Source organism: Pholis gunnellus (assembly GCF_910591455.1).
Source record: "Pholis gunnellus genome assembly, chromosome: 7".
Classification (NCBI taxonomy): domain Eukaryota; kingdom Metazoa; phylum Chordata; class Actinopteri; order Perciformes; family Pholidae; genus Pholis; species Pholis gunnellus.
Genome location: NC_136533.1, coordinates 27,387,425 through 27,403,038, shown reverse-complemented (window position 1 = coordinate 27,403,038; position 15,614 = coordinate 27,387,425). Strand labels below are relative to the sequence as shown.

Here is a 15,614-nt window from a genome sequence, read left to right as displayed (position 1 = left end):
AACAAACACTCTTATTTCAATGTTTTCGCAGCACTGGTTTAGGAATGCGGTCTTTTCAGCAATTTCAATTGTTAAAATCGACCGGAGATTTTCACACATAGATTCTAATGAGATCTGCTCTATGATGTCTTTCCTTGTCTCTCCTCCCTGTGTCACGGTGTGGGTACATCTCACTGGAGTAAGGAAACGTTTCAGAATACCCTTATTTGATTGGCTAAACTGCATCACGTGACGTGATTTACAACGCATTGGTCGGCGTTTTTCCTGCACCGCTTAACAAGCGCCTTAACAAGTGCCGTAAATGCTGGAAAGGAGCGTGAATGAGTGCGTTGCATAAGGCAAAGGCCCGCAACCCACTGAAAACGGGTCCGCGGCGACCCACCAGTTGAGAATCTCTGGTCTGCAGGATCGTGACGAGCGGTGAACAGCTGTTCGTGTGGTGTGTCTTCCGTCTCTTCCGCTTTCCTTCACCTACATTCCCCTGGGTCCTAAGTCCCTCCCTTTACAGCGTCTTATCACCCTCTATATACCAACGTACATCTATTACAAATGCCACACATATTAAACGTAATCAGCGTTGCATATGTGTCAAACTCTGTCGGTGCATCTCCGGTCTGTCTATGTTCATCCTGCATCAATTTGTTCTGTTCTTTAATGTAACGTTGTGCACGTGATGAGCCTCTCCCAGCTGTTAGCAGACTGTTGTGCTAGCAGGCGAGTGAGCTGTACCCAGCATGCAGTTCGGCGGTGAAATTTTATAAATGTACAATTATTAGTGTTACAAATTGTTTCTATGTCACAAACTGTTGTGTCGTGGTGTTTTGCCCTGTTAAATAGCGTTAGTTGTGGGTTATTCATTGTTGTGTTATAAAGTTAGAACCATGATCAAGGGTCCCTCTCAATACAGTTCATAGAACTAGAGTGAAAACAATCCCGCCTTCAGAATTTGAATTTCTAGCAGTCTGCCCATGCGCAGACAGGAAAACGTGTGGAAATTAAATTGTACAAATTTTTTTCTCATTACTTTTACCTGAATGGAATTAACTCATTTTAAACGAGCGCAGAACATTTTGAGATTAATAAAAAAAGATACGTAGGATTCAATTACACATTAAAATCGATTAAATAAACTAAATTAAGACATGTAACATTTACAAGGGGGCCGAATCATTTTTGTGTACTGAAATGGCATGAGAGGACAGAAACGTGCCAAACCCATCTAGTGCCGAATGAGGTGATATGATGTGATTACTAGTTGTGGAAAAATGTAATCAAGCAGAAACAAATACGTGTTAAATGTCATCAGCAGGAACATTTAGCTATGAGCAGTTTAAATGAACTAAACTGCTCAATGGATCCTAAGTCTATAAATGAATATGTGGCGATTTATTTCAGCTAGTCAGTGTGGGAAAGAACTGCACTAATCTATCTATATTTATTTTTTAAATATGACTTCTTTGCAATATAAAGTGCTTGTTGGACTGCATACAGTAGTTTATCATGTAGAAAACTCTAAAATGTAAATGAAAGGTTCTTTAATCATATCTGGACGGATAGAGGGCAGGAAATCCAGCTTGTCCTGAGGCTGACGCATCATAAATCAAAAGTGAGTTACGTCGCTTAAGAAGAGTAAGAACCCACAGACATCATACACATATCGCTTGAATCAGCATGATTTCCTCTTTCCAGTGATGAACGTGGATAAATGTGCTCAGAATTCATATTAAAAACGATACTTCAGGTCCTCCTAATCTTTCTGTTCAGCTGTTGTCTTTTCCTATCAAAGCCGTCCAGTTACACTGTAAAACCGGCAGTTATGCAGCATCCCTTTCCCTGGTGCACATTTACAAAAATGTAAAGAAATATAGGCTTAAAAAAAATATCACGCCGACGCTAACTGCGCATTATGAGTTTATTTCACCCCACAAGTCAAATAGATAACGCAACAGTCAACTCTTTGTCCACAATGCGGGACAGGAGGACAGGTTACTTTGAGTTACTTATCAATTTCGCGTTCTTCCGTCCAAATAATCCAGCCAGCGAACTATCCATTAATGAAATGAAATCGCACACTTCAGGGGCCTTCCTACCCCGGGAATATGCATCGACATTAATGGTACGTGAGAGTGGCTTTAACAATGAAACGGGACGCGCAACAGAAGTAGACCTGGCCATTCATAAGCCACAGAACGGCGCAGCGCATATTGTTAATAAATAGAACATATTCCAGCGACGTATTCCATCAAATCACACTTCAGGATATTCTCTTACTAATGATTAAATACAAAAGTAGCCGACAGAAATAAAGCACGTCATAAACTTTAGCTGATGTCGTCAAAAATAAACCTTTTCACTCTTTTAAAACATAAAAATCAATCCCACCTGGATTTTTTATGGCTAGTTTGATCTTCAGTTCAAGATTTATATTGGCTATTTATTTAGGTTTTTATTACGTAGAGTTTTTTTTCCTGCTCCAAAGTATCGGTGTTATATCGGCTTTTAAAAATCCACTGTCGGTCGACCTCTACCTGGAAGAATGGCACTGGACAGATATTTTTGATGTGTTGAAATCCAAATAGTTTCATCGCAATCTTTTCTTTAGTTGCCAAAATATCTTGTTCTGGACCAAAGTGTCAGTCAGCTGTTGGTAATCGATAAAGAGAAGATTATTATGAGTAGTTGTAGTAGTATGTAACAGCCTAAACACCGCAGGCAGGTTGTGGAGGAGCCCTGATGGTAGAAAGAATCCATCTAATCCACATAAATCTCTCCTAATCTACATATTACCTGGATTAAAGAGCAGACCGTTGGAGCTGCTGATCAGGCTCCCGTGGGGACTAAAGGTCACCGGTGCAACTTGATGCTTTAAAACTCATAAGTCAATTGTTTATATCCGCTCTAATGCTAACAGGCACCCAGAGTACAAACCCTGAACTCAGCCTGCAGATGATCTTTTCTGTTATGTTGTCTGAAAGATTCATGATATTCTAGCAGCGTGCAACAGACCGTGGCCGAGTGCTGTTGCTGCTCTATATTGGGGCTTGCATGCTAATTAGCCTACTTCACTTCTCAAGGCCTATAAAAAGACGGCGCGGCCTCTGGAGAACTTTGAGCGACTGATCTGTCCTCCTGCTTTTTCTCTCCTCTGCAATGTGATGATGTAAATGGATCTTTGTATTTACAGGAGTTAGACTTTTAGTACAGCATATAGGCCTGATTTAGACATGGAAAGATCCCCGAAAAAAGTAGTTGAAAGATACATCATGTTGTAATCAATGCAGAGAATTGTGGTTTAGAGATCCAAATGCTGCCACCATAAAGCTTTACATTCTTTGAAGAAAACATGGAATAATTTAAGTTCTTTCAGAAACTTTGAACATATGGGTTTTGAACATCCACATAATATTGTCTGTCATTGTAAAAATGTCATTATGGTACCCTCAAACTCTCTGTTCCCCTTCTAAATAGCTGTGACAACAGCCAGCTCGGACTAGCAATAGTAGGCTTTTTGTATGGGAGGAAAGTTGTATTCAACTGTAGTCCATATGGCTTGGAATTTTGTCAAGATGTGGCGACAGAGGAAAGGTCAGGTTGCAGCCCCCCATAGTACTTTGTTACAGCCATCAGATGGCAACAGACAGCAACAAGTGTAATATCGATGTAAATCCCAGAGCCGGAGGAATCTAATGAAACTTGTTTGAGGCCTGTGGGCCTTTGCATTTACCATATATCTTATAGCATGGTACTCTTCGATTATACATTCAAATTAACCAATATTCATTGTGTTTATTACTATTGTAATGTTTTGGGGAGATTTATAATTTATAATAATGAATGTGTTACGGTCAGTTATTCTGGACCCATACGCAGACACCAGGACGACAGGGAAGGTGAAATAAAAGGTTTTATTTAGTTGTTCGTGGAGCCGGTGGAGCATGCAGGTAGGAAGGTGAGGCGGCTGGGCGGCGACGTGGCACAGGAATCTTGAGGCAGAGGGAAAACACAAGTTAGTTGCAAATCGAGAAAACGAAGTGAATTAACTCTAAGAAGAGGTAAAAGCTCAGAGGGACCGAGGCTGTAGCTACCACTGAGCTGACGAAACAATCTGGCGATGAGACTGAAGGAAGCCGGGGTACTTGAGCTGTCGGTGATGATGGTCTGATTGTTGGCAGGTGTGGAGATGAGCCCAGGTGCCGGATGATTGAAGCCGCGCCCATGCTACACACACAGAGAACAGAGGGGAGACGGCGAGACGAGCTGAGGTCACAGCAGAGCCGTGACAGAATGGATAATATTAGTTTATAACATAGCTATATGGATACTATTAGTTTATAACATGGCTACATGGATACTATATATGGATTCTATTAGTTTATAACATGGCTATATGGATACTATTAGTTTATAACATGGCTACATGGATACTATATATGGATTCTATTAGTTTATAACATGGCTATATGGATAGTATTAGTTTATAACATAGCTATATGGATTCTATTAGTTTATAACATAGCTATATGGATATTAATAGTGTGTTGAATTAAAACTAAACTAAAGAGTCAACATGTAAACAGTAGACATGGTCAAAACATGGAAACCGCCTGAAAATATCTTTATTAGTATCATAAATGTTGTATTTTAGTGTATTCTCATCACATGTACATACCCAGTTGTAGTAAAAGAGGAGTAGATTCAGTTGCAGCATTATCCATAGATCTTGGTTTTAATGGTGATGTTGCCTTTGAAATGTAGATAAAAGGATAAAAGTGGTATTTTTTCGTTCATTGCATATTACTATTGCATGATAGTGGAGATATGCTTACTTAACAATGGGTTGATATTCCTTAGCTTCTTACCTTTCAAAGGAGACCAGAAATATAAGCCTTCTGTTGAGGATATATTTCTTATTCATTTTGCGTATATGCTATTTTAGCGTATTTTCCCGCAGGGATCGGGCTAGGGGATACTAATAAAAGGCCTCTATATATTTTTGATATATATATATACTGTATATTGTTAACACACTGGTATCTGTACTCGGTATTAGCCAATTTGCAGGTGAAGGTAAAGGAATCGGTACCAGCAAGGAAGAAAATGGTATCGGAACCGCTCTAGTAATTATGCATTCTTTTGTTGAATCTAATTAATTAGATTAGATTAGTGTGTGTGTGTGTGTGTGTGTGTGTGTGTGTGTGTGTGTGTGTGTGTGTGTGTGTGTGCTTTGTGAGAAGATGTGTGTCCTGTATATGTGATATCAGCAAATCTAGATCAGTCCAGACTGATTCACTGGCCCTTCAGGCTCGGTTGCCATAGTAACCTCCCTACGTGTGCGAGTGTGTGTGTGTGATGAGAGTATGGGGCCAGACTTCAAATGATATATGATCTTAAGGTAAAGCTCACTTGAACCCTATTGTCAAACAGCTGTTGTACTGTTATGAAGACCTCACCATCAAATGGTGAGCTTTCCAACACATAGACACAGTTCTGCTGGTATGTTCCCATGCTCATGTCTGTGCTGTGTATTCTGTCGTCCCTTCCTGTCCTCCAGGTGTTCTGTAGAATCTTTGACTGCCTGCAAGGGCCACCACAGGTAGAGGTAGGTCTGACAGCATGGAGTGGAGTGGTGACACCTGAACTCTGCACCAAACGTCTGCTCTAGTAATAAATCATCTGATGTGTTTGAGATGGAACATAATCCCACAGAGAGGACACAATGCAGCAGCGTTCAGAGACTCACAGGATTTATAGCACACAAGTGTGCCATATTTTAATACAGTGTCATTTGATATTGATTGAAGTAGTCTGGACAGATTTTATCTAAATAAAATAAAGTATGCGTTCATATCCCAAAGACATTAGAACTGAAAGTATGATCAAAAAGCTTTAGACTCATTTGAATCCATGATTGATATATTGTAGTAGAGATGCCAAAATTCTGAAAATGTGATGTGATCTGTTAGTCCGGGGGGAGCAGGGCTGGAGACTCGCATCATCTCGGTGACCATAAAACATTTCCCTTATAATTCTGTGTTGAAATCTGGAGATAATTAACTAGCTAGTTAACATAAGCTGTTAGCAGCCAGTGGGCAATGCAGTCCAGTTTGGCTAAATAACGGAGCTAACAGCTAACATACTGAGGTTGTATTAAGTTACATTATGATGCGTTCAAGCTCTCGTCAACAAAGATTTGTGTTGGGTGAAGGTAAATTATAACATTGATTGTTTTTGGCAAAAAAACAAAAACTGGAGCCGGATCATCAGGGATTAATAATAGATTCTCAAAACACCGTAGGCAAACGATAATAAAGAAGTGTTTGTCAGTGTTCAGGACTGTTTTCTTTTAGGTTTTTTTTACCATGGTAGCGAATTGAGTATCGAGAAACATGCAATTTCATTGTTATTGACATTGATTACTACATTTCTGGTGTTCCTATCAGGTAGGCCCCATCTGCTTTATGCCAATGAACGCAAAGTTAACTGTAGTTTCACTCACAAGTTGACATAAGAGAACAGTGCAACATTTTTAAAAGTGCATTTGTTCACTCTTTTAGCTACAGTCAGATTATAGATCTCAGTTTCAGTGTTAGGCTGCGTACAGGGGAACGGAAAGAAAAGTCACGCTTTGGAAATAGACTCAATAACTATAAAACATATCAGTGTGATGTAACCACTGACTAAGTTGCATACTTTGTGGATTGTTGCTGCATGAATCTGTCAAAATCTTTTGACAACTAATATGCAGGCAAGACTAACTAATCAAGCGTGTGTCTCTCACTTCATAATGGCCTGAGCACGTTTGCCCCATTGTGGGTCGCTAGTGATGTGAAGTAGCTAATGTTCTTTTTTGTTATTTTCAAATGGCAATATTCTTTTTTTATTTCAGGCTGTTGGCAGTTAAGAACATCATACTAATCAAAAAAGTTTAGGCTCATTTCAAATGCAATAAAGAATGTTTTTGGAGTCCACCGTTGGCCCAGTTTTTGAGATTCCCATGTGTGGGATGAAGCGCTTAATGTTTAGTTGCTTTAGATCAGTGCTTCTCAACTGGTCTGGCTGTGGGACCCACCATCACCCCTTAATGACAAGCTGCAACCCAAATTTTCAACTTCTCAAATGTATTAAATGAAAAGATGTTGCAGTTTGAACCTGAGCTGAAATTGTCCTCTGCAGTCGTCGTATAGGGAGCTCTCTTGTGCAGAGAAATTGTTCCTGTAAGTCCCCGTCCCTCACATGTTTCACGTAAACAAGTAAAACTGCTTTGTTTGTTATGTCTGTAGATTTGCCCATTTGTAATGCAAAATGACCACTTGCCTAAATTCGAGCTGTGGTCTGTTGTTTGATGTCATCCGACATGTCTTCACTTTGTCTACTTCTAGTGTTAGAGACAGAGGTATAGTTTTCAGTTTATCCGCTGCGGATTGATCCAACAAATGCTGCTTCAGTTTTGACGTCTTCATGCTTTCTTGTGCCAGAACCTCGCTGCACAAAACACACTGAGGTTTTTGCCCTCTTTTGTCCTCAATGTAAGAAAATCCATATCTCATGTAGTCGGTGTGTAAAATAGGATGGATTATAAATAATACATAGAAATACATAAATAAATGTTCTTCTCATTTCAAGTAAAATAATGTCTGGATTAAAGAATAAATTACATAACAGAAAGCTTTTGGAAAACGTGCATCTTAAAATAAAGTAATTCGTTTTAGGATTAATTTCACTGAATTGTCCTGCAGCTTTAAATTCAGTTCATTTAGGTGTGAAGTGATGTCAAAAAAAAAAGCCACAATATTATATTTGTCTCATCTTCTAACAAGAGAAATTAGTGTGTACATGGACTTTATCTGTGGTTATTAAACCACTTGTTTCAGCTCTATTCCTCTCTGTTAACATGATCTTTGGACAGCGAATTAACATGTTAGGATTCTGATCATATTGGGCTCTTGGGTTTATCTTCTGTGTCTTCATTTCAGATGTTTCACCAATCTTGCCACCAAGATGTATGAAATATCGCAGTCTGTTACGTGTGGGTGTAATTGTAGATATTTAAGTAGCAGTAGTTGCGTTAATTGTAGTAAAAGTAAAAGTTGTATACAATGTATTTACTGGTAAATGAGACAGATGTTATGGTCAACTGCTAGGGTTGGGCTTGTGTAAAAATGTTCAAACCGGTTAACTGGACCAATATACCGAATTTTACCACGAGGTGTGTAGAGACCGTAGACTGTATAAAAAAAATTGGTTTTAAAGTTCGGTATTTTGGCCGTCGCCATCTTGTTGTTTTTTTTGGAACTAGAAGTGGCACGAATGGGTGGAGCAAAGAACAGCTGGATGCTGAACAAGACATTTTTAGGCGACCAAAATTTTACAATTACTTTCCTGAACGGAAAACTGTGAAAGGGTTAAAGTTGTAATGCCAAAACACGGACAGGTAGAGACCTGTCAATCACAGTAAGCCCGCCCTAAAGCATACTCTGCTTTATGGTCTGTTTGACTCTAAATGGACCATCATTTACTAAATGAACATCATGCTGTATTGAAGAAGACTTGAAACTAGAGATTGAGACCATAAACTCATGTTTACAATGTTTACTGAGGTAATAAATCAAGAGAGAAGTAGAGTCATTTTCTCTTAGACTTCTATACAACGAGACTTCTTTTTGATAGTTTAAGGCACTTACGCATTGGCTTCAATGCCTGGTAGTCACTCCAGTCCACTTGGGGGCAGTAATGCACCTCTAAGCTGGTTTCCCAACCACTAATAAACACTAAATAAGAGAGAGAAGCGCCACAATCAGCAGGACACGTTGATGGTGTTTGTCGGCTAACCTATTTGCCGTTTTCGTTTCCTCTTCAAATCCAAAATGTTGCCATATTGGTGAAGTTTTTGTTTTCTTTGAGACTAACTATGTCATGTCTCGTCTCCCAGAAAAACGTGAGTTTTCTAGAAAAGAAACACAATGTACTCGGCAGTAAATTGTGCGCTAACTGTCAGACACTAATGACTCCGTTAGTCTGTTTAGTGTCGTGTTAATCACATTGTCATTTTGCTTATTTCTAAGGCAATGCAAGCTGGATGTAGCTCCGTGACGGCGTCGGCACAGGTTTCTGATGTAGGCTACTTTTTCATTTGCCAGAACATGTCATAATGAAAAACACTTCAAGCTCATCCACCGGACCGGACCGGCGACAACTCTAGTAACTACATGTTACTGTGGCTAACAAATCCTTACAATGCATTGTGTGCCTTTGCATTTCAAACGAGCTGATTGGTTGATCCATCTTCCTGTGGGACAGTGTGCTCAAATCAGAATGCTGGACATGGTAACGTTACACTCTAAATCCGTATATGACATGAGCTAGTTCTAAAAGTACTTTAAGTGGTGCAGAAGCAGTATTTTAGTGTGTATTTATTTAACCGTACCGGCTGCAGGAAGAGACACGGCTCACTCACTGTACAGAGAGAGAATGGTGCGTGACACAGAAAGGTGAACCGGTCCATGCTCGACACATCCCCATAGGCCATGTGTGTGTGTGCGTGTGTGTGTGATGTTCCCTACAGTGGCTGTCACTTCGCTTCGCCGTCAAAGAGCTGATTGTCTGACACAGTAGAACAAAGTGTTGCCTCTGGCGCGACTGATTCTCCACCGTGTCAGTCTGTGAGAATGTTTTCAGTAGGATCACTACGCTGGACGTTTTAATAAATAAATACGTTTTCGGGAACTTTTCGTTACTTGAGCTGATTCCTGTATCAAGGTTTGGTACCCAGCCTTCGGTGTTTAGCTCCGGGTTACATGCCTGAATCACAAATACATAGTGTATCTCTCTTCAATGCGTGTCCAGTATGTTTTGTCTTCACTAAGTCGCAACTAACAGTGTGGCATTCATGCCACAGTTTCATGATAATGGCCCAGACAGCTCTGAATAGCCGTTACTGTGCAGTGAATGGGATGCATTCACACTCTGCAGTCCCATATTGAAAGAGATCACGGCCGATAAAGAGGCCGTTGACCTCCAGGACGGAGACCAACTGCAGAAACCTTTTTCTACTAAACGCTTCTTTTATGATTTCACTTGCATGTTCTGTTTTTTATAATATGTATTTCAGTTCTGCTGTGGGTCTTCTTATTGTTTGTGTGAAAATGTTAACTTCTGCATGTGTGTGTGTGTGTGTGTGTGTGTGTGAGCATTCTGTCTAATCCACCAGTTGCATTTTTTGTGCTTGTCCCCTGACCTCACCAAACTCTGACATCACACTCACAGAGGGAGTCTCTCTTTCTCTGTCTTACTCTGGACTTTTCTAACCCCCCCCCCCCCCCTTCACTTTCAGCAGGAGGACTGTCTGAACACATTCTCTCATCTTCACCAAAAAGCCTCCAGCTCGAATCCCCCCCTCCCTCTCTTTTTAAGCTTTTGGAATGGATGAGTTATGAAGTCAGGGGTGGTTTGTTAGTCGCACAGTAACTACAAGTAGGTGCTGTTTTTAGTCGTGTGCTGCTGAGACGAGAGAACAAGAAAAGCATTTTAGAAGCAGTAAAACAGAAAGGTAAACAAATTTAAAATTATACACAATGTGTCTAATATACAATATCTAAACTTCTCATGCATATTAGGGCTGCTTGATTATGGCAAAAATCATAATCACACAGGTCAATATTTAGATCATGATTATTTAACAAATTGCTCATTGAAACCATTGGTTTTATAGCTATAAATGTTGACGACACAGCAAAAAAGTCAAACCCACAAAGCATGAATAGGATGAGGTCCGTGTTTCAATACGGGTTGGATGGGTTGCCGACATCGCAGCACTGAGGACCGTCCGCCCCAGTTATGAGTCGCGCCAATTCCTTTTGACGGGTTAATCGTTTACCATCCACTGCTCATGTTACATGACTATGACTATGCATTAGGGCTGTGCAATTAATCCAATTTTAAATTACGACCTTGACTAAACAAGATAATTGTCATGAAGCAATTGTAACGCCGCATTCCATTTTGCAATGAAGCTGTCATTTTGTCTTGTGTTATAAATCCAGCGCACCCCTTTCCTTTACGTGGGCGCATGCGCCCCTCTCAACAGTCACGCCGGGACCAGGGAGCTCCGTCCCTCGCCGAAGAAAAGAAAGAAAGAGGAACCGGCACTTAGTGCCAAGGTTTGGGAGAGGGGTGCTGTAAAGCGCCATCTTCACCCTGGGCCTTTCCAAGCCAAGCTAGAGCTGATCACGTTTTGCACCACCACAGCCGGCGCCGTGGAGAGCTCCCCCGATGGGATCCTCCCACACCGAGCGGTCGTCCCTGACCTGTGGAGCTGGGCGAAAGCGCACTGCAGTTAAAGAAAGGGGTGCGCTCAAATGTTTGCAGATTTTTCCGTAAAATGAACAGCTTGACATTTAGTTCTCTTTGGTGGCACCTATGTAGAAAACTGCACTTGTGTTTTTGTCAGTGTGTTGAATGGCACCGCATCGTCATATGGCTGAATAGTGTTTTATTGCATTGGAAGCTGCCTCATATTATAGACTGTATATGAAGTGGATGTAGTCGTTGTGAAGTCATCCATTGGTTTGTGGACTGCTTTTTTGAAGCGTTGAGTTTGGCATTTAGGCCGTCGCCATCTTGGCTTTTTGCAACCAATGAACGGAAGTGACCATATTTGGACTGCATCATGAACATCATGCTGTTTTGAGGTAGACTTGAAACTAGCGATTGAGACCATAAACTCATGTTTCATATGCACCTTTAATGTATCGTATCGTTGCCAATGCATGGAGATGCGTATCGGCCTCAGTGATGGAGATGCACATCCCTAGTGATCACACTTATTATTTGTGAGGAGGTAAACACTATTTAGGGTTTTCAGTATATACTTAATTTTAATACATTAATGTTTGGGGTGTAACGGTTCACAATATTCTCGTGTCGGTTCAATACGATACAATGGTAACACGGTTCAGTAAGATTTTCAATACAGCAAAAAAACAAATGCCAAATTCTCGCTGGTGAGACTCAAGGGGGTGTGTCTGAAGAACATGTCTCTTCATCTCCATTCAGTCGTGAGTGTGTCTCCTCTCTTCTCTGACTACAGCTGGGACTGCTGCGCGAGGCTACTATGAGAGTTACCGCCTGTGAGTGCTTTGGGGCGGCTCACGGCAGCACCAGTGCAGAACGGTACGTGCTTTCACGTCAGAGTCAAAACACCAGAAAAGTCTCCAACAACACCAGAAAAAGTGGCTAGATTTGTCGCTAGTAGCTTTTGAGAAAAAAAGTTGCCAAGAGGGTTTGGAAAGTCGCCAGATTTAGCGAGAAAGTCGCCAAGTTGGCAACACTGGCACCGACTAAATATGTCCCCAGCGCAACATTGGACGTAACAATGGTTCCTATCACACATTAAACCAAACAAAAATCCATCTTCATAAAAACAAGTTGTACAAATAATAATATATAAACAAGCATATTAAAGCTACCGCAGATGTAAAAACAAAAGCAGTTGACTTACCAGAGCTGCTGTTCACTATTTAAAGACAAAGTCCATCCTCCTTTCTTTGTTAATAAAGAGTTTAATCTCACGGTTGTTCAGTACATCCGTGTGTTTTAGTTCCAGTAAGAAGTCCTTCTCGATTCATGGACGCCAGTGAAGACAGTCGAGCCTCCCCAGTTGTATTTCTTGAATACGTTTGAATGCGTTTGAGGCTGAAAATGTCCGCTCCACAGAGGCAGCAGATGTTGGGATTGTCACCGCCCAACATGTCACGCTAGCCCACTGACCAATCACGTATGGCTTACCTAGAGACTAGAGGTGAAATCTGATTGGATAAAAGCTCTACTTAAAACAAGCTGCACTGGAAGCAGAGCAACTGAGGAAGACAGTAGCTGTGCAATGAGAAAATAAGATAATGGGGAAAAAAATGATAATAGATGTAGTGTATTTATGAAAAATTATAAAATAGCTATAACTTTGTGATTCTGTCTAGACCAGCAGAGAAGGCTTTGCTGGCCCTGATGGCCCACTACTGCCTAAACGCTGCGGGGAGAGTTTGTAGCATGTGTGCTGCGGTTGTTTTTCCTGCTAAGCTAGTTTAGCGTAGCGTGCCTCCTAGAACACCAGTACAATGTTGTTCTTCCGTGGTGGGCGTGTCCGAAGGGTTGCCATGTTAAGCGCAGTAGCTCCACCGAGAGAACAAAAACAATAGTATTATTCAAACGTATTATTCGGTTCATAATGCGTACCGAACCGAAAGCCTCGTACTGAACGGGTCAATACGAATCCGTTTATTGTTACACCCCTAGTTTATAGGGATGTTGTGATTACTTTTATCTGCTGATCAGTTTCGAAAAGCGCATTTACGCTCACCTAAAAAAAACATTGAGAAAGTCAAGTGAGGACATTTTATAGACACTCTCGAAGAGGTTAGAGCCAGATTCAGAGCATGACAATGATGAATCCTCATTTAGCCCTTTGGGTAATTTGGTGTGTGTGTGTGTGGCTTCCTTGTCCCACAGTGATGTATTACAGTAGGATATGGAAGGATATTATTTCCACACACGTTTACAAACCTGTTGTTTCCTCCCACTGCAGGAGGAAGTAATCCTTGCGGTTTACAGTAGTCGGGGTCTTTAACATCCGCACCGCTCTGAAAACACTCATCAGGTTTTTAAGACGGCGGAGAGAAGAACGGAGAGGAAATTCAAATGATCACAAGGTGTAGCAGCAGCAGCCGCCCTCCCAGCCCCGACGACACACCGCTCACACACTGTCTGTCCGCTCTCCTGGGTGCTTTAGCTGGATCCACAAACGCAACCCGACAATGGAATTCTAGTATTAACAACGTCTCAGGAAATTAATCTCATATCGGGACAAACACCAATCCTATTATGCTTCTTCGTGTGTGTGTATTATATCTTCTCTAATGTTTGGTACCAAATGTCACAGTCATTACAAAGTGGAAATGGTCATCAGCTTATGGAGATATTATACGGTTCATGAACATTTAAAATATCCGACATACGAGGTTTTTCACCCTAGAGCAGCCATTTGTATTTTGTGCTCGGAGGGCTGAGAGAGATCACTCGCTGTTATAATAATCAGCCTATATGATGAACACACAGTCCTACGCATACACACTCACACACTCTCGCCAAGCTCATCAATTAGTGTGTGTGTGTGTGTGGGTGCGTCAGCCGCTGGACCAGAGCAGAGAGCTGACAGGGGTCAATGAAGTTATTAACCATTTGAATGGCGTGAGAATGCAGAGATGCTCATCCACACACAGTCATTCATCTGATTCCACTCTATTTAAGATGGGGTTTTAATCTACACGATAATATCGGCACGTCATCCGCATCGGCAGATAAAGGCTTTAGATTAAAAAATGTTTAAAAACATTTTCTCTTGGCTCCTAAGTATGACATGACATTGTGTTTGTTGCAGCAAGAGTTGAACCGGGTTTCACTTTTTTTTGGGGCCAGATGCCTTTTGTTTTGCTGGAGAACTCTGTGCCAGTACTTACACTGCATCAATGCAGTGGTCTCATTGAAATGAATGAGGGGGCTGCATTTTTTTAATGCAGTGCTGATGTAGTAGTCTTGGTCGGCATTTTTTTTTTAAACATTTGAGGTTCTTCCAGAGATACAATACAACAGCTAACAGGAAGGAAAGTAAAACTACAGTACAAGGAAAATCTGACAATGGAAACATACTTGTCGTCAAGAACCCACTTCAAAAACTGACAATTTCATGCTCACATGTAAATAACAAATTAGAAACCTAGTTACACTTACAAATTGGCTTTCTCCTGGAAAAATCCATTTGGATAAACCAGAAACCAGGTTTCATATTTACATGATGGTTTATAAATTAGAACACTGCCAACAGGAAAGTGGTTTGCATTGATATTTTTGCATTGGTTTTGACAAAGGAGTCATAAAATTAATATAAAATAAGACTCTTCTATTCCACCCACGATGCAACCTCCGGTTCTGAAGAGTGAAGCCAATGCGGAAGTGCCTTGATTTTTTTCTAATGACCACCATTGGGCGACTCCTCTGATTGTATAGAAGTCTATGAGAAAATGACTCTACTTCTCTCTTGATTTATTACCTCAGTAAACATTGTAAACATGAGTTTATGGTCTCAATCTCTAGTTTCAAGTCTTCTTCAATACAGCATGATGTTCATTTAGTAAATTATGGTCCATTTAGAGTCAAACAGACCATAAAGCAGAGTATGCTTTAGGGCGTGGCTACCTTGTGATTGACTGATCGCCACCACGACGTTGCCCGGTCCAGGAGTTGTCCGTGTTTTTGTCTTACTTACCTTTTTCAATTCAGTTTTCAGTTCATTAAAGTTAATTGTAAAACTTCAGGTGCTTAAAAATATCTTGAACAGCGTTCGGTCGTACCTAGCTCCACCCTCTCGTGTCGCATCTGGTTTTAAAAAAATAAGACGGCGGACAAAATTGATGGCTTCAAAACCGTGGTCCCTAAACCAATGGCTGACAAGATGGTGACAGCCAAAAACCAAGATGGCGACGACCAAAAAACAAGATGGTCAAAATACTTAACTAGAGGCTTCAAAACCGTGATCTACAAACCAGTGGGTGACATCACAGTAACTA

The 15,614-nt window shown here is 40.9% G+C and overlaps 1 protein-coding gene across 1 annotated transcript in view; it reads left to right on the top strand.

The window, feature by feature from the left end:
- bcar1 (BCAR1 scaffold protein, Cas family member) overlaps positions 1-15,614 on the top strand; it is an 87,671-nt gene that overhangs the window by 23,261 nt on the left and 48,796 nt on the right. Inside the window, exon 2 of the mRNA XM_079162382.1 lies at positions 5,552-5,599. Within this exon, the coding sequence (XP_079018508.1) occupies positions 5,552-5,599 (48 nt within the window). The remainder of the gene's footprint in view (positions 1-5,551; positions 5,600-15,614) is intronic.